At 40.5% G+C, this 25,611-nt stretch overlaps 1 protein-coding gene across 1 annotated transcript in view; it reads left to right on the top strand.

Annotated features, from left to right (window-relative positions):
• Ranbp3l (RAN binding protein 3 like) overlaps positions 1-25,611 on the top strand; it is a 49,581-nt gene that overhangs the window by 12,041 nt on the left and 11,929 nt on the right. The window contains exons 2-9 of the mRNA XM_028875611.2: positions 15,131-15,189; positions 15,986-16,025; positions 16,456-16,533; positions 17,273-17,347; positions 19,688-19,759; positions 20,537-20,676; positions 22,362-22,462; positions 23,823-23,907. Of these exons, the coding sequence (XP_028731444.1) occupies positions 15,131-15,189; positions 15,986-16,025; positions 16,456-16,533; positions 17,273-17,347; positions 19,688-19,759; positions 20,537-20,676; positions 22,362-22,462; positions 23,823-23,907 (650 nt within the window). The remainder of the gene's footprint in view (positions 1-15,130; positions 15,190-15,985; positions 16,026-16,455; positions 16,534-17,272; positions 17,348-19,687; positions 19,760-20,536; positions 20,677-22,361; positions 22,463-23,822; positions 23,908-25,611) is intronic.

Genomic DNA, 25,611 nt, shown 5'->3' with positions numbered 1-25,611 from the left:
ACCTTTCTGCTTTCTGTCATCACTTCCTGGGATTAAAGGCATGAGTCACTATGCCTGGCTGTTTCCAGTGTGGCTTTAAACTCACAGAGATCCAGATGGATCTCTGACTTAGGAATGCTAGGATTAAAAGTGTGTGTGCCACCATTTTCTGGCCTCTTTATCTAGTGGCTGTTCTGTTCTCTGACCCCAGATAAGTTTATTAGGGTGCACAATATTTTGGGGAATACGGTATCACCATACCCTGACAATTGCATTGTTGTGTTAAAAAAATAAGTTTTAGGCCAAGCTCTTTTGAGCGGACAGGCACTTAATAAGCAAATATTTATGTGCAAACAAGCATGATGTTCCAAACTTTCTTTGTTTTTAGTAATCTGATTACATTTTTCCTACCAAGTTTGCTTAGATGAAACAGCATTCTGTAGACAGTTTTCTGTGTAGTTAGTTAGTAGCTAGGAATTTTTCTTCACTAATGGACACTGGACCTTCAGTAAAAAACACTGGACACTGAACACTGAACTTGGGTACAGACCGTGTGCTTTGCCAGATTCTTCTATCGATTTGTGCAAGACTAGGAGGCACTCCTAAAATATATTAGATAATCCAAGGTTCTTAAATGTCAATAATTTCACTAAAAATCTATTTCTGATGCTAACTGCAATAACTCTCACATTTTTTGATATTGAGATAGATAAGTGAGAAGCTATTAGTGAGAGTTTCATGGTGTTGAAAACAGCCCCTTGGGTATGAATACCCAAGTAAGTCATCAGATACCACCAAAGGTAGTGAACTTTGGCTAGCCTTCATGGGTAAATCATAAACCTTTGCTCATGTCTTCCAGCCAGTTGTGAGTGTCATAGGGAAAAGTGCATTCTCATGGGTTCTGCAATCAGGCATATATATATATATATATATATATATAGAATATATATATATATACACACACACACACACACACACACACACACACACACACAGTGATAAAGTATGCATAGCACTCAGAGGCAGAGTCTGGCGGCTGGTCCCATGGGATGAAGAGGCAAGACCTCGACATATGTAATGTGTGTGCTGCCACAGTGGCTAGGGAAGGTGCTACTAATCTAACTGCAATCCTTATCATCTGTTCTGTGTTATGTGAGGGTCCTTTCCAACAAGAAGGACTTACAAGAGCCTGTGGTTTGAGGACAATCACATGAAGTAACTAATGTTCGACAACTTTTTTGAGAGCAGAGAAGTAGGTTTGTATCTTAGACCATGCCACAGCATTAACATACCACTCAGAAACAAATTGTGTGTGTGGAGCATTTGTTAGATGCCAGACACCACTAAGCACTTCATGTGTTTCTTTCATTACAAAAGGTAGCTAAGATAACTCTGAGTCAGGCCTGAGTCTGGGTTGACTGAGTCACGCCCAGTGCCCGTTATATATTCAGATAAATTTGTGAAAGAGCTGCCCTGGTGGCTGGTGCCCTTGAACTCAATTTGTGATTTGGTTGCTTCAAATAGGCTGTAACTAAGTCACCAATTAAATTCTATATGGATTTTGAACCACATCAAATAGATATCAGGGGGCTAATTTTTAGTCTAAACAAAACCAGTAAGAAAATGTAGCTATATCTGTGCAAACCTATAGACCCTAAACTAGCAACCTATTGGTCAGGCTATCAGTTTTATCTGCTGAGAACCCATGTCTTTTATATCTTACGAAGTATTAAGCAATGTAATGCACCATTTTTTAAATTTTTTTTTATAAACTGGGTTGAAATGGCTTGAGAGAAATGTTTGGGTTGTTGGCTATTCAAAGCTACAAATTGAAAAGGGGCTAAATAATGGCCATTATTATAATTCACCTTTTGTTTTTGACAATGCTAAAGACCGAACCCAGAGTCTCACACATTCTAGGCAAGTGCTCTACTCCAGAGCTCCAGTCCCAGGCCCAGCTTTCTTTTTAAATTTAAACAGGAGACTATGTTTCAAATGTTGGGTCAGCTATTGTATTAAATCATTAACTTGACCTGAAATTTTAATCAACATTTTGGCAAAAGAAGTTTCACACCCCAGTTGTTTTTTAATGAAGTATATGGGCAAATCTAGCAAAATACCCAAAAGTCAGGATTTAAAATGCACTAAAAATTGCATTCATTGTAAAGCTGCATTCCTTCTACCCAGTGATCAGATACCTCACAGCGGGGGATGGCAACTGACAACCAAAAGGTCATAGGAATACGATCTAGACTTTCAACCAGGGACAATGACCTGAAGGGATTTGTACAATGACTTGCTGAAGTAATTGGCATCAAATCTTCTCTTGTTCCAAAATCACTTGCAAAAGCTAGGATACAGTGGGCATGGTGACACATGCTTATGATCCAAGCTGCTCCAGAGACTGAAGCAAAAGAGTCACCAAGCTCAAAGTCTGCCTGGCCTAAGAGCAATTTCTGTCAAGGGCAGCCTGGGCAACATAGTGAGATCTTGTCTCCAAGTGAAAAATGAAAAAAGAGGACTTCAAACACATCTAAGTGGAAGAGCACTTACCTAGCAAGCATGAGGGCCATGGGGTAAATCCACAGAATGGTCAACCAAAAAGCACACGAGTTCTAAAAGGGGTAGGGACATTGCCATGTAAGGAGAAAGAGCAAAAACAGGAAAAAGTCTGAAAATGTTAGAAGTAGACCATTTTGATTTTGGGTTGGCTGTGCTATCCTTTAGTCATCTGTAGAGAAACATGGTTGTAGGTAGAGATGTGTGTGTGTGTGTGTGTGTGTGTGTGTGTGCGTGCGCGCGCGCACATGCTCGTGTGCATGTGTTCATAAGCTGACCCAGAGGCAAAACACAAACTAGCACTACTGACTATGAATTCTGTTTATTTCACAAGACAACTTTGCTTACAAGGTGCCTCAGTCTCAAATATGGGTAGAGTTAAGGTATTTTCCACTGTTTTTCTTTTTGAGAAAGGAATTAAGCTAAAATTAGTTAAGGAGAGTGGCTATTTGGATTGTGAAGAAACAACTAAGGTCTGGAGGGAGTTTTAGAAAACAAGCATAGCTACAAATTTAAAGATGCAGAAAAATCTTGAAGACAAATCTAAAAAGCATCATTGCAGACACATGAAACTTCTTCCTCCCTGTGTGAACAATTCTCGCTCTTTCAGCCTTAAGCTTAAAAGACTGTTATTGTCCTTGATCATAGCATACAATTAACCCTTAAAAATTAATAAATCAATTTTCTAAATAGTTCATTCAAGTGATTGGCATCCATAAGTCAGTGAGTCTCAAGGTTTCAAAGATCACTTAGTCCCACTGACATTATACACCACATGTCTTAAACTAGAACTGTGCTCAAGGTCAGTGGCTAGGACAAAGAACCTCATCTTGGTACAGTTGTGTAAGAGCTGCCACCTCATAGTGATAGAGAATTTAAGGTGCAGTAACTGCAGACTTATTTCATTTGAAAATACCAGAGTCATAAGGGACCAGTGTGTGGCTCAGTAGTTACACTAGCCTAGAATGCCTAAGGCCTTAGGTTCAATCACCAACACTGCATACATAGAAGAAGAAAATAGACCTGACATATAATAATTCTAACATTAAACATGTATATAAAGCTATGAGTGTGTAAGAGTGGGTGGGGGAAGAAATGGCAAGAGAAGGTGGGAGATTAGTGAGGGCATGTAGACATTAGAAGTATGGAGCCAAATGCATCAAAGAAATGAGGAAGAGGAAAACAGGGAGATGTTGATTTAAATATCCATCAATGAACAAATAGATTAAAAATGCAATGTGTGTTATATAATATAGTATAGTTAATGCCATTTTATACTTCTAAAATAAAGTTGTAAATGCTCTGTGTACTTCATCACCTCTGAGAGAGAAAGGTAGATACATAGGTAGGCAGGTAGATAAATAGATGATAGATAGATAGATAGATAGATAGAAAGATAGATAGATAAATGGATGGATGATAGATAGATAGATAGATAGATAGATAATAGAGAATTGATCATTATTCAACCTTTGCTGCTACATGGATGAAGACATTATGCTAGATGAAATAAGTTAGATTAAAAAGACAGGTATAGGGTCAGAGAGATGGCTCAGCAGGTAAAGACATCTGCCACCAAGTCTGATGACTTAAATTCCCCTTCTGGAACCCACATGGTGGAAAAAGAGAACCATCTCCCCCAAGTTGCCCTGACCTGACCTCCATGTGTACAATGTGGTATACACACACACACACACACACACACACACACACACACACACACACACTGTAATTTCAAATACAAATATTGGCAAATTTAGAAGACAAATATTGAATGTCCCACTTCTATGAAGTATGTGGAAATATCAAAGACAGAAGGTAAATAGTGTTTTCCAGGGCTGGGGAGTGCGGTATAGAATGAGGCATTACTGTCAAATGCAAGGTCTCCGGTAAAGGATGAGAGTGAAGCTCTGGGGATAGGGTTATGGTGATCCTTCTACAATGATGTGAGTGCAGTTAATGCCATTTTGTATCCTTAAAATGTTAAAGTGGTCAATGTTTTTACTTTACCACTTAGAAAAGTGAAAAAGTCATGCAATTAGCATGACTTTTCCGATCCTCCAAGCTTGATTTATTCTAAGACTCCTATGATTATGAGATATTACATTTGAAGGGCCATTTTCAACTCTCCTGAGAAAACATCAGGTCACATACATTTTAAGGGTGAAATTTGTTCTCCTACTTCTGTATGATTATATTGTGATGAACAGAGTGTTTGCAGTGAGTATACAGATTGCTCTCTACCCTTTACGCCCTAATCCTGTCCTAGTGTGCATGTTATTTGTACAGAACAATCTAGAGCGAGCAGAACATTATCCCTGCTTATTTCCAGCTCCCAGGAATCTGAGGGTAGGTGAGCCTTCCCATCCAGGAGCAGACTGTGCCTAGACTTCCTGTATGCTCCCAAGAGGACAGGGGCTGAAGCTGTCTGGGATTGTGAAGCTGGATGGCAGGTTGGCTTCCTTTTTGTTGGCTAGGTCTGCAAGGACCAACCACAGTAGAACACTTGGTTATTCCTGTGGAAATGGGGGAACAGGGAGTCTATCTTGCTCAAAAACTCAGACGGAGATGGGCGGGTTTTAGAAACTGGAGAAAGTCACATTTATTATTTTCATCCTGATTGTGTTTTGTGAACCATGAAGGAATTTAAAAACAGTGTTATCTCTCTGCTGAAATGGAAGGATATAAGTTTATCTGAATTCAATGCATGAATATATAGTAGTCTTTTAGAATAGTGATTTAATTCTTAGGAAGAAAATACTTTTGCATCAAAATTACCTGCTTAATTTTAACAGTAAACACTGATGCATAATTAGTTGAGAGTAACATTAAGAATAAGGCACTTTGAACCCATGTGCCTGCTCAGGGCGTATCTTTAATGTCCCATGAAACCTAGATTGTATTTCTGCTCCTCTCCTCCCTAAGCAAAGTGAAGATCCATTTACAGCATATGGAAGCTTTTTCACATTGCGAGCTATTCTGAGGGGAAAATGTGTGACTTACAAATGCTGTCAAATGAAATATGTATTTCCAAATGGTACTGGCTGACCAAGCCCATCCAGGGACACATTCTGTATGTTTATTATCCCTCAGGCCTAAACAAGAGGATGCTGTAGAGAAGGAGCAGACAGACCACTCTGGAATTATCACTCCAGAGTCCCACATATGTTCTGATAAACATATTTTATGATTACAGGCACCCTTCTCACAGAAGCACGCAACGTTCTTATTAATAACTACATAGCACCTTCAAAGTATGGAGAAATGGGTCTGTTCTTGTCCAAGGAAATACTTTTTTTGTTACTGTTTTGCCAGAGGCTCAACACATTGTCACGGGACTTAGAGGTGCTAGGATCACCATGTCATTTACCTGCAAACACTCTGGAACAAAGTTCCTTAGAGTCAGAATGTGAGCATGTAACAGTAAAATACAAGACTCCTTCTGCATAACTCAAATGGCAAAAGTCAGTGTGCAGGAACACACATGTGGCATTGGATCCCATCCCCACAGGCCTGTCCAGGTCCATGAGAGCAGAAAAGAGCTGTTCTACCCTAGCCATGCCAGTCTTCAGAAACAACTGTCAAATCATCCGAGAGCTTACAGTGGAGACCCGGATGCAGGCTGGACTGACCTGAAAGCTGGGAGACTTGGAATCAGCTGTGAGCACATAGAACCCCAGGTACTCTCTGTCTGACACTGGCACATGATGCGATTTTAAAGTCTTAATTTCTTCGTGGGTAAAGGGTATAATAACTCACCCTGAAGAGCACATCATGGAGGAAGGGCTGGAACTCATCTCTTAGAAGCCAGGCACTGTGCTCAGTGATCACACAGTAACCTCCCTGAATCATTACTATTCAGTGAGGTGGGCCTTATGATCCCCATTTCACAGATGAGGAAGTCTGCTCAGAGGGGCAATGACCTTCCAGCACTCGCATAGCAAATTACATGTCTTTTCAAAGCGTAGGCTTCTAAAATCCATGTATTCTGGCTCCTAGTAATCATTTATTTATTTGCTAAATATGAATATATTTAAATGTGTTTTACAATTGCCAAAGTATGATGCAAATGCCTAAGTCTTTGTACTATGCCAGTGCATAAAAGCAGAAGCCAGAGAACTCAGCAAGGTCTAATGTTCAGTGTTCACTGGGGTCATATCCAGTCAAACATTCCAAAAGACAAACAGGTCAAGACAAGCCAGGACTTGCAAAAGCATTTCCTATGCCATACTGTCTTGAAGAGGAAAAGAAGAAAGGAAATTAGCCAAAGAATAGACTCTTGACATTGAAACATGCAGTGCAGTATGTTGTAATATTCATAAAAAATCAAATTTGTTTATTGAAAATATTTTTTTTAAAAAGCATTAGGAAGTAAACTTAAAGAAATGAGGATATTTTTTCCTTTCCATTGATTCATTGCTGGCTCTTTTGCTTTTGTATTTTTGATTGAAAACAGATTTTTTTAAATACAAAATACAATATATTCTGATTATGGTTTCCCCTCCCCCAGTTCCTCCCAGATCCTCCCCTTCCCATTCAAATCTTTCTTTTGCCTCTCATTAGGATACAAACAGGCACCTAAAAAATAAGTATAAGATAAAATTAGTTAAAACAAAAACAAACAAACTGGAATAAGGCAAAAACAGACAGAAGAAAAAGAGCCAAAAAAGCTCAAGAAACATATACAGATGCAGAGACACACAGAGAAACCCCATAAAAACACAAAACTAGAAACCTTAATATATATGCAAAGGTCCTATAAGGGAAAAAAAATACAAAGCCCTGACAAGGCATCATGAGACAAAGGACCTCCAAAAATGCCATTGATTTCATTTTGTGCTTGTCATTTGCTGCTGGGCATGTGACCTGGCCTTAACAGTGGTTTGTATACCTGGTGAGAGTCCATTTGAGAAAAGTAATTTTTCATTTGCAAGCAGCTAATGACTGGAGATAGCTTCGGGGTTAGGAACGTGGGCTTGTGTTCACTTCCCTTTTTAGCAGTGAGACCTCATCAGGCCCAGACCTGTGCAGGCCCTGTGTATGCTCCAGTCTCTGTGAGTTCATATGTCCCCTAATCCTGATTTTTTTTTTTTAGAAAGCCTTGCTTCCTTAGGGTCCTCTGTGTTAGGATTCTGCTGCCACTCCAGCTGCATGACTGAGCATTTGTGCAATCACGCAGCGCACAAATGACGTAAGACGCAAGACCCCTTGCTTAGCTCCTGAACTGTGCATGTGTGGTCATGCAGTTGGAGTGGTGGTCCTAACACTCCTTCTCCTCTGGATCTTAAAATCGTTCCACCTACTTTTCCCCTGGGTTACCTGAGCCTTGAGGGGAGGGATTTGATGGAGACATTCCATTTAGGACCAAGTATTCCAAGGTCTTCCACTCTCTGCACATTGTCCTGTTGTGGCTGTGGGTCTCTGTATTTGTTTCCATTTGCAGCAGGAGAAAGCTTCTCTGATGATGGCTGAGTGAGACACTGACCTATGGATATATCAGAATTCTGTTGGAAGTCATTTTAGTAGAACAGTAGTATTTGGTTTCCCCTAGCTCCCTCGTCGATCATTGATTATTGCTGTTTCAAGTCTTCAGATTCTAAATACAAATAATCACTGACTACAACCATGGGCACAAATGGTTCATAGTTGAGCTGGAGTCATTGCTGGAGTGAAAGCACACACAACACAGAACTTTCAAGGGTTTGCTGTATTTCCAGAATCATAGTCAAGTCTGTGCTGGACACTCTCTGATGCTTCTTGTACAAATAAGATAGGCCTTTGTTCCTGTGCTGCTATTTTTTTTTTTTTTTTTTGAAATTGGCCTCTGTCTGTATCTTGACCAAAATAAAATTCCATGAGGAAGGGACTGAGGGTCTCTGGAACTTACATGGATGGATCCCTTGAAGGCTGTCAGCAGGAGGAGTAAACAAGTTTGGGAATACTGAGCCAGGCTGGCTTTGGGTGGTGTTGCTTGTATTCAATGTGACAGAGAGTTCTCCTGTCTTCCTATAAAATGATTCTTCTGTGAAATGATTCTTTTTCCAAAACTGACTTAGTCACAAGAAGAGAAACAGTGTTCTTTGCTTTCTTTTTTCCAGTATGTACTCCTCAGATATGAATCCAAACTAAGAACTGTTAAGTTTCCTACAGTTGGTCGGTGACAATTCTTTTTCCAATAAAAATGGAAAGTAGTGTTGAAAGTTGCAGAATTAGGCAGACAGGAGAAAGGGTTTCCCTCCCTCTTTTTAGAATATTTCTGTATGTCTTCCAATCAGCTGATATTTGCAGTACACAAATTGCTCATAACTCCAGCAGGGATAGCCAGCCTGAAGCCACTGCAGGGGCCTACTCATTGAGCTAGTGCTATGTGAGTCGGGCTGAAGACCTGCTGTGCAGAATGCCTGATTCACTCTGGGGTCCTGTTTTCTGCTCTCAAGCCAGAGCAAAGCATCTCATCACATAGAAATGAGAGTGCACTGTCATAGTAAATAACTACATGAGATGCTGTGGCTCCCCTCATCTTCATGAGACTGTACAGTCATAGTAAATAATGACATGAGATGGTGTGGTCCCCCCATCTTCATGAGAGTGCACTGTCATTGTAAATAACGACATGAGATGCTGTGGCTCCCCTCATCTTCATGAGAGTGAACTGTCATAGTAAATAATACATGAGATGCTGTGGTCCCATCATCTTCATCTATAGAGGCATGTTCTTAAATATTACCACAGACAATTTGCTGCTTATTTAGTTCTGTGTGCATTTCGCAGAGTCCCCCCTTGTGTGGCTAGAAATATTACAGAATGTCAGTGTAATTCTATATTGGTGCCAACTGGCACCAATTCTATATTCTGGGGCTATGTTTTGTCTTTCTCAGAACATCCTCAGGAGATTTTAATAAAGCTCTGGAGTTTTTGTTCTTTCTTAACAAACGAACAAACAACCCAACCCTTTCTGGGGGTCCATGTAAGTAATTGAGGTCACTTGCTATGATTGTCTACTTTTCCTAAAAAATGTGATCATTTTTTCACACTTGAGACTTCAAATGATTCATATTCCTTTTGAAGACTCAGAACTGTGACAAATGATTTTGGTGAAATGCCTGCTTCCAGGTTAATTGTGTAGAAATGAGCATTTTAATTATTGTTTAATAATCTCAAGTAATGACATCTAAGTTTTTTTTTCATGAAAAATGGGCAGATTCCAGACATATTTTTAAAACAGCAAACAAATTTCTACATCACAAAGGAATTCATGCAAATATGAATGACTAGTTTCAATATCAATAGTGACATTCCAATATCTGTAATATATAGACTTCTTTTAAATTGATTAATTAGCATGGTCTATGAATTCACATTGAATCATAATCAATCAGAGTATATGGTTTGAGTCGCATCATTTCCTCACTAATTGGCAACATTCTCAGTATATCGCAAAGAGTTACTCACTAACTTCAAGAGTCTCTACTGCTATCTTTATGTATTTGACGTTGGTTGACCGAAATCTGGTGTTCTTCAAGACTTCTTGAATGACTAACTCACCAAGAGAGGGTAAAAGTGTAGGTTTTAACACACAGTTTGAATCTCTAACAAACTCAGGTCAATGCTGCTGGTTTATCTCAACCACACTTTGTGTGTGTGTGTGTGTGTGTGTGTGTACATGTATATGATGCATTTGTAGAGTATATTATGCATGTGTGTTCACATGGAGGTCAGAGGACAAGGCCAAGTGTTGGTTCTTGCCTCTCCCCAGGGTCTTTTGTTGTCCACTGCCACAAACAACATGTTAGCTGACCCACAAACTTCCAAAGAGTCTCTTGTCTCTGTCTCCCATCTTGTCACAGGAGTGCTGGGCTGTAAATAAATCCTCAGGATACAAACTCTGACCTTTGAGCTGCAAGTGTTTTACCCACTGGACCCATCAGCCCAAGGACTACATTTTTGAAGAGCAAGAATTTCTAAGGCTTCTTCTGGCCACAGCCTGAATACAGAACCATACTGATATTAAGCTGTTTTAAAAGAGGGGCTGAAGGGTGGAGGAGAAGGTAGAAGAAAACTCGGGATAAGAATAAGGAAGTGAGTGAAAAGAAAATGCCATTTTGAGAAGTGACCTACTTCCACCAGAGCTACCACAAAGGGGCATGTCCACTGCTGACAGCTTAGGACCCGGGGGCGGGGGGACCCAAGTTTTGATGAGTGTTTTCTATGCAACTTGTAGCCTGGTGTGTTGCTACATGTTCACACACACACACACACACACACACACACACACACACACAGAGAGAGAGAGAGAGAGAGAGAGAGAGAGACAGAGACAGAGAGAGACAGAGAGAGACAGAGAGAGAGAGAGAGAGAGAGAGAGAGAGAGAGAGAGAGAGAGAGAGAGAGAGAGAGAGGTCATGCCTGGGTGTGTAGGGAGAACTGTACATACAGGGAGAACCAAGGATAGAGAGATGGATGGTAGACACAGAAATTCTGCTTTGTTTCAAAACAGGGTTTGAAGAAAAAGCTGTCCCTGCAGGCAGGACTTGCTTCAATCCTATAACAACCTTTACACACACAAATACACACACACTCACACAAGCCAGGTGGTGGTGCATGCCTGTTATCCCAGCTTCCAGAAGGTAGAGGCAGGAGGATTAGTAGTTAAAGGCAAGCCTCTGAGATATATGAAGAGGGAGAAAGAGAGAGACAGAGACAGAGAGGCATAGAGACAGACACACACACAGTCATACACACACACCACAGAAAGAGACACAAGACACACACACACACACACACACACACACACACACACACACACACACACATATATATATATATATATATATATATATATATATATATATATATATATATGGAGAGAGAGAGAATTTAAAAAACAAAAACAAGACAACAGGCCGTGGACTGTCTTCTGACTTTGACAGTGACAGAAAAGGATGGGGGCCCAAAGGAAAGCTTTAGAGAACAAAGAATGCCTGAGGAGAAAAAAATTAGGGAAGAAAATGTGACACAGACACATGGAAGATCCAGAAAGAAAGGGAGAGGGACATACAGAGCCTGTCAGGGATGCAGTCCAAGGGGAGACTTCCAGTCCTGGTGGCAATTAGAAGTGACCCATTCGGCAGGGGTGGCCCTCTGCAGAGAGGTTGCTGCCACCCTCTTTCCTGCAAGGCTTGTATGGACATGGCTTTCCAGCCCTGGCTAGGGTAGCTTGGTTCTGGCCGGTGCAAAGAATTCAGTTTCTGCATTCCCTCAACTTACCAGGTAGCGATGAGCAGAAGGCTGTTTCTAGGTGGGGAGCCAAGCGGCAGAAACCTGAGGGTCTCTGGGCTCTCAGATTCAGGCCAAAGCTGCTTCATTCTTGGTCTCTTCTCTACCTTCAAGAGCCTCCTTTTGGTTCAGTGGATCCTTTCTAATCCCTTCCTCTAAGACGACGCATTAACAAAATCTCCAGCCACTTCTAGTGGAGATAGGTATATTCAACAGATTGGGTGTCAACTAAATATATGGAAAAAGAAAGTAGAGGCAAAAACTTATAATTCACCCTAATTTTTTGGGATAAGGAAATTGTGGTATGCATTAAAATAATGGTGAAGTTGTGTATTTGTTGTAAACACTGCCCTGGCACTTGAAGATCCTGAAAAGCGGAGTCACTGCATATATACATAACACTGAGCTGAGCTCTTGCCACGGGATTTGGATGGGTGTCCTGGATAAAGGTGAAGATCTCTGACGTCTGATAGGTGAGGAGTAGGACCGTTGGGTTACTTCGCTGCCAATATACACAAGATCTCCCTATCTTGAGCCCCATTTCATCTCTTTTTGTAGAAGTTCTCAGTCCTATCAGTATTTGAGTCGTGGTGTTCTGGGGGCATGGTGCACTAGATTGCTTTCCACATTCCCACTGCTATCCTGAACTTTCAGTTGAGCTTTCCTGGTCTGCTACATCAGGCACCACCCATCATTCTGTTTCCTAGCTTCCAAAAATCTCATGCCACCACACAACTGCTTGAAACTCTCCATTGCTGTGTGTTCTGATTTCCGAAGGAAGTAGAAGAGCATGTGTATATGTCAATCAACAAGGTTTAAAAGGGATGTTATTTCATACATGTTTCCCTTGGCGTGGTGTAGACTGTGCGTAGCATCCATTTAGAGCATAATTTGTGCTGGCAGACCTGCACAACTGGATGTACACCAATGCTATGGTTTGGACCCTGGTTATTTCCTATTGCCAATAGGTTAGAAACTTGGTCCCTAAGGAAGCACCGCTAGGAGGAGGTGGTAGAAACCTCATAGGTAGGATCTAGTGGATGAACTTAGGTGGTGGGGTTTGTTCCTTATGGGGTGGTAGGACTCCGGGTACATGATTTCCGTTTCTTTTGCTCCCAGAACATGAGATGAAGGAATCGGCTTTGCCATTTCCGTCTTGATGCCCTGCCTCACCACAAGCCCTGAGTCTTGAAAATGTCTTGTGCATCATCACCTTGCAATCCATCTCAGTAGATTAAATGGGCTCATTCATGACTTTAGCAGAGAGAAAACACTACATTTTTAAAATAAAAATTTTAAGGGCTTTGTTTTATTTTCCAAATCTCCTCCTGGGTCATCCCACTCCAGACCCATTGAGCTGAGAGATGCTTAGAGTCCATTCTTGGAAAAAAGACAATTGTGTAGACTGGGGAAGAACCTAGACGGAACAGAGTGTGAAGACTGTGTGATAATCCATGTGCTAGGCAGTGTCAAGGAGAGAGGGTAACTGCACTAACACTAACGCAACTTTAATATGCTCATGGATCTCTAGCACCTAGCATAGTCCTAGCCAAAAAAAAAAATGATACTCAGTGTTTGCTGAATTAACAAATAACATGACCATCTTGCTTTATAATATGTCCTCCAAGCTACAAGCACTTTGTAGTAAACTCCTTAATGCTACCACTGAAGATTATTTTGCATGTTTCAGTTGTATGTTTTGATAGAGGGGATGTCAACGTATTGTTCATCTAGGACTAGAGGATGTCACACTGGTTTTTTTTTTTGTTGTTGTTGTTGTTTTTTGTTTTTTTGAGACAGGGTTTCTCTGTGTAGTTTTGGTGCCTGTTTTGGATCTCGATCTGTAGACCAGGCTGGCCCTGCCTCCCGAGTGCTGGGATGAAAGGCATGTGCCACCACCGCCCGGCATGAGGTCACACTGTTTTAATGATGATTGCCAAAAGTCTACTTCATAAGAGTGCCATATATCATCCTAATTTGTAATTTGTATCTACAGCACATTGTCTGAAACTATTTCTTTCAGTCACTAAGGAATCTGACAGCTCAAATATAATGAATGCAATTTCTGGAAAGGGAGTTATTTTATAAAAGAACAAAGGATTAACGGAAGTTTCATATTATAAAAATGCCAGTGTTGCAGCGACCTCTCCTCCTCGAGGGGAGTCATTTGGTTCTCAGGGAAGATAGCAGGAAAATCATGTACAAGAACTGAATAGTGTATCTCAGTAGCATGGAAGAGAAAGTTAGTGTGGTGGAGCATTAGACACTATTTCACAGGATGTGATCATGGGGAAGGGAATTTCTTTGTTGATGTTTACACAGTGTGATTGTGTGATAGCTTCTCAAAATTCTTCCATTGGAGCTTTATTATTAGGCTTAGGGATGCAAATTATTTCAACAGAGCACTGACAGTATGTTGGTAATGAGTGCTAAAAGGTGATTGCTTGAACTGCTATTTGACTTAGGCTCATTAAATGTATTGTCATCAGTTAGTATGGTGGCTTGAATGAGAATGGCCCCCACAGGCTCATAGATTTGTATGCTTGGTCACCAGGGAATGTGCTATTTGAAAGGATCAGGAGGTGTGGCTTTGTTGGAGGAAATGTATCACTGGAGGGTGGGTTTTGAGGTTTCAAAGGCCCAAGCCAGGCCCAGTGTCTCTACCTGCTGTCTGCTGATCCAGGTGTAGACCTCTAAGGTACCTCTCCAGCACCATGTCTCCTCCATGCCACCATGCTTCCTGCCATGACAATAATGGACTAAACCCCTGAAACTGTAATCAAGCCCCAATTCAAAGCTTTCCTTTGTAAGAGTTGCAGTGGTCACGATCTCTTCACAGCAACAGAACACTGACTAAGGCAGTTTGCAAGGCCAGCTATGAGTTTTAGGATGGACATTGATGTTGTGTCAGATATTTAGTTGGAGACTTGTTTACAGTTTCAGAGGGTTAGTACATGGTCATCATGGTGTGGAGCATGGCGGCAGAGAGACAAGCATCACTCTGGAGCAGTAGCTGAGAGCTCATATCCTGATCAGCAGGCAGAGAAAGAGAGGCAGTGGGTTGGCATGGGCTTTTGAAACCTCAAAGCCCACTTCTTGTGACCCATCTCTTCCAACAAGGATACACCTCCTAATCCTTCCCAAACATTTCCACCAACTGGGGACCAAATATTCAAATATATGAGTCTTTTGCTGGCTATTATCATTCAAATAATCACAGCAAGGAAAATGAAAAAAAAACAAACCTTCAAGTATTTGTAGGGGGCATTAGAGATGTCAGTGTGCTTTGATTACTTGAACTTCCTTTCTTTTGCAGAAAAACATGTCATTGCTCAACCAATATTTGTTTTTGAGAAAGGAGAACACACTTTCAAGGTAAGATCAAACTATTCTGGTTTTGACAAATAATACTTTAAGGAGGTAGTTAGACTAAGAGATGGTAGCTGCAGGATTTTATCTTGTCCTTCTCCACTAGCTGAATGCTCATGGAGTTGGGACTCAGAGACATCAGTTTGGTTGAAAATTCTAAGTTGTGGGTAAAGTGGTTTACCTAAAATAATATGCTTATTTGGAGTGACTTTTAAAAGGTGACTTAAACAAACAAACAAACAAAAAGAAATAGAAGAAGATTAAGAAGGCTGAGGATCTCCTTAGGTTCCTGTTGTTGAAAGAGCCTAAAACTGGGTCTAAAAACTCCAGCACGCAATTTTAGTCTGAGTCCATTTGATGTTGAAGCATCATCCTGGAACCATAGGGCTTGGAGGATCAGCAGCACCCACCCATTACCTTATTATGGTTGTGAGAATTCATTCTTACATCCAGTCGTTAATGAACTGGTCACAAATAAACTAACTTTGCTCCATTGTTGAAAGAGCAGATTCTTACACCAGATCAACCACTTCAGAATCATGAGAGCAGGTGCCTCAAAAAAAAAAAAAAAAATCTACATTTTCAATGAGTTTTCAGAAATGATTCTATAGTCACTGACGTCTATAACCACTGGGCTAGACTTCTCTGTTGACATGTTCTTGGCGAAACTGTGGTGTGTCATTTTATCCTTGTGAGCTAAAGAGCTCTGGAATTCTGAAATTCTCTTATACAGAGGCAGGTGGAAAATTGATGTAAAAACAGCAACTACTCAGCTTTCACTGGCAGTTTTGTGTCTTTTCAGAGACCTGCAGAAGACAGGCTGGATGAAACAGCAGAGCATGGTAATGGATTACGTTCTGTGTTACCAAACCCCAAACCGCAATCTTTATACAGGGAAAATAAGTAAAGCATAGCATTTAGGCCTGTGGCACCGACCTGTAAAACTAATGGTTTTCCTTGCTTTTAAGTGTGCACAGGGATTGGTTTGAAAGACGACAGGCAGATAACTGAGAACAGGGACCTGAGCGAATAGCCTCTGTCATTCCGAGCAGAACTTCAGGACATGTATACAACTTCCTGCAGAAGCCTCATTTCTATCTGTTCCATGTTAATATGCCTGAGCATTATAATCACCTTAGGACCCCTAATATTTAATGCTGGGCTCCACGAGTCATCACATTGTGAAGTGATAACTTACATACACAAAGGGGTCGGTTCTACTGTGTGTTACCGTAAACACAACATTTACTGTTCCTGTTGAATTTCTTTCAGAATTCAGTGGTTTCTCCAGAAAGCGGATAAGGTCTTCATCTGTTACATTTCATACTACAGATTCTCAGGCTCTAGGAGGTAGGTATAGTTTTGATTACTATTCTACATGTGAAATTTCTAAGCAGTTTTCAAACTGGTCATTTAAAAGTGAGCACCTATGAAATAAGAACATGCCAGCACTTTAAGAAGAAATTCATCTTACACTATATCTGAGCCAACTGAGAACACAGTTTGCCCATGTGCACCCCAGCATAGCCCAGTACTGCTCTGCTTAATGGGTTTTACTGCCTTTGGGCTTTGTAAAGCAGCAATTTATGTACACATATCTCCACCCAGTATGAGTTCACAAGTGGCATTTTTTGTGTACCTAAAAGAATGTCTAATACAGGTAAGTATTCAAGAAATATTTACTGAGTTGAGTGGAAATAAAGTTAACTTATAATAATGAGAAGCTGTCTTTGTCTCAATTGATAAAAATAAAAAAAAATTGGCCGGGCGGTGGTGGCGCACGCCTTTAATCCCAGCACTCGGGAGGCAGAGGCAGGCGGATCTCTGTGAGTTCGAGGCCAGCCTGGGCTACCAAGTGAGTCCCAGGAAAGGCGCAAAAGCTACACAGAGAAACCCTGTCTTGAAAAAAATAAAAAATAAAAAAAAAAACCAAAAAAAAAAAAAATAAAAGTAAAAAAATAAAAAATAAAATAAAAAAAATAGTTTTGTTTGAATTGGAGATCTAAATTTTTCTCCGAACAACAGAATCCTAGTCAAACTAGATGAAAGACACACTTCTTACTGACCTGTATCTGCAATCTGCTTTTAGTGGCAGCTTCGTCTCAGACGCGCCTGAGGTCCTCATCATTCACCGATGTCCCAACCTTCCCCCCATCTGGACCAGGTAAGGATGGACTCCTAGACCCTCAATCCTGACACTTTGATGTCTCAAAAATCATTCTTATCAACGATGAGTTTTCTTTCTCAGACATCATAAGATGCTAATAGTGTGAGCAACAAATCAGACAGAAGTCGTAGCCATGTATGCCAGAGGGCTATCTGAAGAATACTAACCTTACATATCCAGTGAATGTATCTTTTATTTTTGGCAAAAAGCTTGAGCTTGGAATGTTTTAGGAGTTTGTAAATAAAATAAATGGATGACTATATTTAAAGAAGAATTCTGTGATGTACTGTATGCTGAGTCAGTTGAGAATTTAGTTTGCCTTGTTTCTATATCAAAGGACTTCAGGAATGCTCTTCATAATAGGTTTTACAGCCTTTGTGCATAGGCAATACTTTATGGAAGGTAGATCTACAAAGTAAAAACAGCTTGCTTTTTAAGAAAATTAGTATTGTTTACATATGTAGCTTATATAGTACTCAAAATACAACCATGCTTTCGAGTATTATTCTAACACTTAGAATATGATTCTGTGAGAGATTTCACTGATTAAAATATTATTTTTCTTTTCTCAAAATTCATAATGCTTTGCCAAGTAAAGTGATTTTATTGTGATGAAATGTCTATCACAATGAAATGGTTGGCACTACCTTCATATTAAACAATGACTTACATTCCTGGGTATTTTTACTTGTATTGAACAAACAACTGCATTTTCCAGTGTTTGTCACTATGAAATTCTGTTTTTCTATCTGTCTGTCTGTCTGTCCATCCACCTGTCCTTCCATCCATCCATCCATCCATCCATCCATCCATCCATCCATCCATCTATCCATCCATCTATCCTTCTTATTTCCTTTTGATTGTCCTCTGCCCTCAAACTGCAGAGTTTTCAAACAGTCAATCGACATTAATAACAGTAATTACAGTCATGACTGAGCAACAGTGTATCAGACACTTCTCAGTCACAGAAGAGATGTGTCTCCATTCAGTAGACTCTCTGAACCCACATGGCAAGCTGCATAAGAGAAATGGGGAGGGAGCTAGTCCCAGAGGCAAGGCATTCTGCTTCACTGTTTTTGTGTAAAGCAAAGGGACAGCTTTATTTGATCTATATAACGACTTCATTTTTAAAAATCAGACACTCAAAGGATAGACAAGGCGGAGAACACTCATCAGTAAGCAGCCCTCCTACTTTATACTGTACAGAGTCATAAATGGTGTTGGCAATGAGAAAAGTAGCACAGTGTATGTGGTCCATTTGTTGTCTGTTTCCAGTAATAAAGATAATGAGGACTACCAAATCCCACTTTGGTTAGAGCAGCAGTTCCATTCCAACACCATGAGATGATGCGCTGAAGAACACTTTAAAGGAGCGTTTCTAGTCCCTTGCCATCTCCAATAGATGCTGGCCACTGCAGTACCAGGGCAATAGCCTCCCTTTGAAAAGTACAGAATCCTATGTTGCAGCCATGACCAATTCTACCCAGCAACACACCTAGAGGAAAACAGTCTGGCATCATTGTTGTCATAGTTTGGTTTTTGTTACTGCGACAAAACAGTGAGGAAAAAAAAAAACAAACAGCTTAGGAGAGGGGAGGGTTTATTTTACCTGTGATGAAGAGAGGCCAGGGCAGGACTGCAAGCAGGAACCTGGAGGCAGGAACTCAAGCAGAGACCATGGAGGAAGGCTGCTTCCTGGTTCCCTCCCTTCAGCATGCTTGACTTGCTTCTTCAATGGCCAGGACCGCTTGTCCCAGGGGTGGCACTGCCCACAGTGTGCTGGACCTTCCCACATCAGTCATTAGTGAAGAAGATGTCCCTGTAGACCGGCCGAAAGGCCTATCTTCAGCAGGTATTTTCTCCATTGATAGTCACTCTTCCAAAGCGGCTCTAGCCTGTGTCAAGTTGACAAAAAACCAAAACCAACCAAAACCAAACAAACCTAGTCAGCATAGGTGCCATCTTTACTTCTCTCTAAAAGAGGACGTGAAGACGTTGTTGATAGTGTTGGAGCAGCCTGTGAGAGGCATACATAAGCACACAGGCTTCATTATCACTGCAGGGTTTGTAATTTGCAAATTTTCTTATGACTATAAATAAGACTACGTCTTCTATAAAAGGCCTACTTTTAGACTTTTGAGAATTGAGCAGAAGTAGATAGCAAAACCCACCCGGCTATCACATTTTTAATGGGACCAGCCCTCCAATGAGCCCTACTTTCTAGTGGTATTAGTACCAATAGCGACATCTACTGGTGATCTCAGAACAGAACAAAATGTAAAATATTTCACAAACTTTAAAGGTTTTTTTTTTTTTTTTAATTTTTTTTTCTTTTAGTAAGGAAAAACAATGTTTTTATGACATCAAGTCTGGTGCAGAGGAATATTGACATGAACAGCGTGGAGCAAGGTATGACTTCAGTTTCAAGAACCCCCGAAATTCTACCCTTCATCGTCAATTTGTCTGTCTGTTTATTTATTTAATGTATTTGAGGCACAAGGGAAATTGTGTTAGAGTTTAGAAGAAAAACACTGGGCAGGTAAGCTATAAGACCCCAGCAGCTGCCTGATGAATAGAAGGGGTAAAAGCCATGCCACTGAGGTTGGCACAGCCATGCATGCCATGGAGGTTGCTCCTGAGATCAGGTGGATAAGTAGCCACATGGCAAGGAGGGAAACTTTGGCGGAAGAGTAAGGAAGCTCAGAAAATTGGTGTAAGTCTGAAGTGTCAAGGGAGACATGCGTGGAAAAGAGATAGAAAGAAACAAAGAAAATATCAAGCTTTGCTAAATAATGGAGAAAAGTAGGCAGACTCAGGACCCTATTGGCTGCTGTCCATAAGTTTTGTTTACCATGCATATTTTAATCTCTCTCTCCCTCCACCTGTGTGTGTGTGTGTGTGTGTGTGTGTGTGTGTGTGTGTGTGTGTGGTGCTGGGTGTATGTAGGCAGGGCAGAGTGACAAAACATAAAGGATAAAAATATTTGATTAGACAAGTCATATGATCAAAAGAAACACTTATTTGGCAAAAGAACTGAGTAGCAGGCAATTCATGGGCTACATTGACTTTGACTAGTGTCAAAAAACTTACTTGTGATTTTTTTATTTAAAAAAAGCATCATATTAAAAATAGGGACAAAGGAGGATTTCACCAAAAGGTAAGGTCTTTTCACTCTGTTCTTTAAAGGTCCTGTGAGACTTTCAGAGCATGTTTTAAGACCTGCTACTCTGCAGCCCCCTCAAGTTCAAAGCTGCGAACACCTAAGCAAAACATCTGGGCCTGGTGCTTCGAAACCTTGCAAAATTAAGGAAAATACCAAGCACAAGGTAAGAAATTCCCTTTGGTAGGAGCAACGTTGCAATCGTATTAAATCGACATCGCGATCATATTCAATGGGAGAGTGTTCCCTGAACCAGATGATGTGGTTGCTGTCACTCCAAGTAGGAAGGCTGTGTGTGCAGCAGGCAGTGGGAACTCCTGAGCACAGTAGGAACTTCACAATGCTGGCTGCAGGAAACTCAGGGAGGCAATGAGATGAGCAGGGGCCAGAACCTCTAGTCAAAAAGTGGAGTAGGGGGTTCTGCCTCCCCAGCTGTCCAACCTCATAGGGAGGCTTTGCCAGTTGAGGTCACATCAGACATCTTCACGGATAACAGCAGCAAGGATTCCATACACAGAATAACCGTGGGTGGAGGAGGGGAGCTTAGCAGCCTCCAGACACAGATAAGAATTCTCTCTTCTGAACGCTGAAGGGTCTGAATTACTCACTGCAAGGCTTTCCTAAGGTGATCCTCTTTTGTTGGGGCATGCAGACGTGGGGTTCCGGAATGTTCTATGGCTGTGACACTCTGGAGGAATGGGGCACAATTTAGGCGGCTGGAATTTGAGTTATTCCATCAGCCATTTGTTTTCAAACTCTTGAGCTTGTTTAACTGGTTTGGTTTGGTTTTCCCTGAACATAATGACAGTAGCACATGGAAGTGAAGTGTATCAGCCATTTTGATTAAGGGAAAAGAATCAGAATGGAAATCGTCTTGCCCTGCAGCTACCTGTGCTTATCCAAACAAGGCACCCAACACTCCCCTAACCAGGAAAAAATGAAGCCGAATTTGGTCAGCATTGTCCAAAATTGTTATGCTTCCAAACCTTCTTCTTTATAAGATATGATTTTGGTGAGACCCACTGTGAATTTTAATAATAATTTAATCAATTATGCATGGCAGATGACAAGGGGTTTATAGGATAAAACATATTCTTAATTTTAGAATGATATACTACTAAAAGTTTTAACTAAATACAATCTAGTAATTACTTTTATCTATTTAGGAATGTTGGGAAGAATGGTGTTAAATAAACCTTAAATTTTGTAAGGAAAAGTTGACTAAGTTTTGAAATGTTATACACCATTTTAGAATGGTGTATAAGTATAGACCAAATTTTTGTTACATGTTATAACATTATTATATATAACTATAACGTGTAGTTATAGTTATATTTCTGCCTTGGCATGACTTTATAAATCTTACCTGTGTTTGTAGATGCATTTGGAAGCCAGAGAACACTGGGTGGCTGTGGTAGCGAAACTCTTAGGGTACTCCCAGGACTGACAGCCCTGAAAAGTCCCCCACTAATCCAGAAGTAATCATTAAGCCCCAATGGATAAAGTAGGTAAAATTTACAAAAGGCAACAAGTTTGTGAGTAGTATAATGAAATACGCCATCTCTGAAATCAAAGACTTGTACTTAATGTTACTTCCATTTGGTTGTGTGAGAACTTGGGTGAGTTCTCCAAGTTCTTTCTGCCGGTCGGCTCATTTGTAAACTGTGGGCAGCAGGAGTAGAGAGTGCCCTGAGCTGTGAAGATCACGTGAGACGAGGCACGTGAAGGGCTGGGGGCGTGTCCGAACACAGGAAGCTTTCAACATGTGTGACTATAACTAGTTTCTGTCTGATGTTTCTAGACAGAGCAAGTCTAACGACCCTTCAGATGGATTTCTTCTCCTTTTTTCAGGTATCCGAGGCGAACTCTAGTTTGCTAAGTGAAAATTTATCAAATGCCCGAAGTTCAGCCCAGCTGTCTACTGACCTACAAGTCTCAGAGGCAACATCAGGGTAAAATATTCAGCCTGTGTGTTCCTTCTCCAAAGTGTTTGGGACTAGAGGTGTTTCAGATTGTTTTTTTTTTTTTCAGAGTTTTATAATATCTGAATACATATACTGTAATTAATATCTTGGGATGGGACTAAAATATAAACATAAAACTCATGTACACAGATTTACATACACCTTGAGTATATAATCCGAATGTAACTATATACAATATTTTTAATGATTTTGACTTTGACCCACTATGAGGCCAGGAATTTATATCAGTGTTCAAAATGTTTCAGATTTGGGAAAATTTTGTACCTCCGATTTTCTAATTCAGGATGTTCAACCTAATGAGAAAACCAAAATGGTTCCTTTTCATTTTTGTTTTCTTTGACCATTTTAACTATTTGTACACTGTAATTTTCTGATATTGTATGACTGATGACAAGATTCTCATTTGAAAGCACATCTTATATGAATGTTAGTTTAGACAGCTCTTTAGAACACGTCAGCTACTTCACCGTCATAATCACATGGGATTACCTTCATTATCTCATAGAGATCGGCTGGAATATTTCAAAAAGATATGAGTAAGCTTCAGGTACAAGTTTTCTCGCTATTAATCTTCCTTCCTTTTTTTTAATGTCCTTTTCCCATCTTTCCAATCAATTTTGGTGCCATCTATGATGAATTGGCATTAATTGTTTAGATAAAGGAAAGCATCATGCATCTGTTAAGTGAAAAGTTAGTGGCTCAGTATTACTGGTGATGAAGGAATGTTTTATCTGTGAGAACACTGAAGGTGGTTGTGGACAAGCATTGACTCACGCGAGTAACCTCCACCCAGGTTGAGTACCGTGAGTTCATGGGGATGTGCTGAGGACCTTCAGTACATCTGTCTACAAACAGGGGGCTGCATGCTTGATTTTCTCATCATGCAAAACATCTTAATATAAAAATCAAGTTTCTTGGAGTACAAGAATTAAGACAATGCACATTCAAGTACAATTGATAAGACGCCCTGAAGATCTCGGATTGTTCAAAGCATCATTGGCCACTTAGGACAAAGAATAACGGTTAGGGATTGTTGGAATGCAACAAGATAAGGGCTTGGGAGCCCTCCAGCTGGTCATGCAGCCCACATAGTAAATGGCATGAGGTCATCCATACAGGCCAACGCCAACGTCATACCAGTAAGCAACAATATTCTGAATATTACCCCTGGACGTCTTTAGCTCATGTTTTTCCTTCACTTCTCATTCATTTCATATGAACAAAGCAGTATGTTTATGTTTGAACCACCTGTTTATTTTGCCTGCTAAGGCTTCAAGTGGCTTCTCCCACACATTAAAAATACCAAATACTTATTTCTGTTTCATAGGTGCCAACCAAAGGAAGATAAGTGTTCTTTTAAAAGCTGCAGTTCTGACTTTGTTTTTGGAGAAAACATGGTAGAAAGAGTTTTGGTAAGATTTTGATAAATTATCTAGAGGACCTGTCCTTTCACATTTCTCAAGGCAAATTAATTAGTGTTCAGTTCAAGAATACTTCCTAGTTCTGGGTTAAAAGTCACAATTTCTTTCTTTAACTACAAAAGGCTTCTGGGAAGTATGTCCCAGCTGTTTGAATAATTGATGTGAAGCCCATAGGGTAGTGGTTCTCAGCCTTCCTAGTGCTGCGACCTTTCAATACACTCCCTCATGTTGTGGTGACCCCCAGCTATAAAATTATTTTGTTGCTACTTCATAATTGTGATTTTGTTACTGTTAAGAATTGTAATGTAGCTGGGCGGTGGTGGCGCACGCCTTTAATCCCAGCACTCGGGAGGCAGAGGCAGGCGGATCTCTGTGAGTTCGAGCCAGCCTGGATACAAGTGAGTCCAGAAAGGCGCAAAGCTACACAGAGAAACCCTGTCTCGAAAAAAAAAAAAAAAAAAAAAAAAAAAAAAAAAAAAAAAAAAAAAAAGAATTGTAATGTAAATACCTGTGTTTTCCAATGGTCTTAGATGACGCCTGTGAAAGGGTCATTTAATCCCCAAGGGGTTGCAACCCACAGGTTGAGAACCACTGCCAGAGAGGAAGGAAACTGTACGATCATTTCATTATTACCGATGTGAAGTGTCAAACAGTTCTTTGCCTTGTGTTAAGCCTAAATTACTCATTGAACTTTCAGAAACACGCAGCTGTCAGATGATCAGCTCAATTAGTAATATTTTAATAGAGTGTTTTCAGCATTGCTTTTCTTTAATTTTTAAAAATTGTTTGACAGTTATATGTAGTTATGAGTTTTTGTCATTTACACAGTCTCTCTCTCTCTCTCTCTCTCTCTCTCTCTCTCTCTCTCTCTCTCTCTCTCTCTTCATCTTCTCCCTTTCATGCTGGAGCTGTTCTCAACAAGTTCCCATCCTGCTGTTCATGTCTTCCTTTTCTGTGTGGCCTACTGAATGAGTTTCTTGCCTGAGCATGAGTGGGAGGTTATTTACTGGATCAAGGGCAACTTCTCAGTGGCTGCCCCACTGAACAAATGTCACCCTGTTGAAGATAATAAATCAATATGCTCTTATTAACCACAGCTAAACCTTTACTTTGAAAAACATTATTATAATCATTTGCATTTTAAGAGAAAAATCTAGGTGCTTTACTTGTCTAGGAAACAGGTGAAAACTCCCAACTGCTATTCTGCCATTTATGTTTAATTCCCCTGCTGCTGCTGGGCCTTGCCCAGAAATTTGATTTTGAAGGCCACATTATTGTAAAGCAAGGAGCAGTAGAGCAAAGTGAAAGCCTTGGCATGCCCGCACATTGTCATGAATCACAGGGTTTTCCAGCCTTTGCTTAAACTAGAGTGATATCTGAACTTGGCATGAGGGGATTGTCTTAGGGTTACGTGTTACATGGGGCAGGTCAGTGAAGTGGCAGAGATTTTTATGATCAAAGAACACGATGAATATGTCTGAAAATGTCACAATGTCACAGCGAGGGGCTGGGGAGAGGTGGCTCAGTGGGTATGACCACTTGCTGTGCAAGTGCAGGAATCTGTGTTGCGATCTGCAGCACCCCTGTTAAAACCAGCTTAGCTAAAATGGCAGGTTTCTGGGCTAGTGAACGACCCTGCTTCCAGGGAAGAAGGCAGAGAGCCATAGAGGAAGATGCCAATGACATCCTCCTCTC

This window comes from Peromyscus leucopus, chromosome 11 (genome assembly GCF_004664715.2).
Source record: "Peromyscus leucopus breed LL Stock chromosome 11, UCI_PerLeu_2.1, whole genome shotgun sequence".
Classification (NCBI taxonomy): Eukaryota; Metazoa; Chordata; class Mammalia; order Rodentia; family Cricetidae; genus Peromyscus; species Peromyscus leucopus.
The sequence above is the reverse complement of the archived record's forward strand: the minus strand, read 5'-3'. Positions and strand labels throughout refer to the sequence as shown.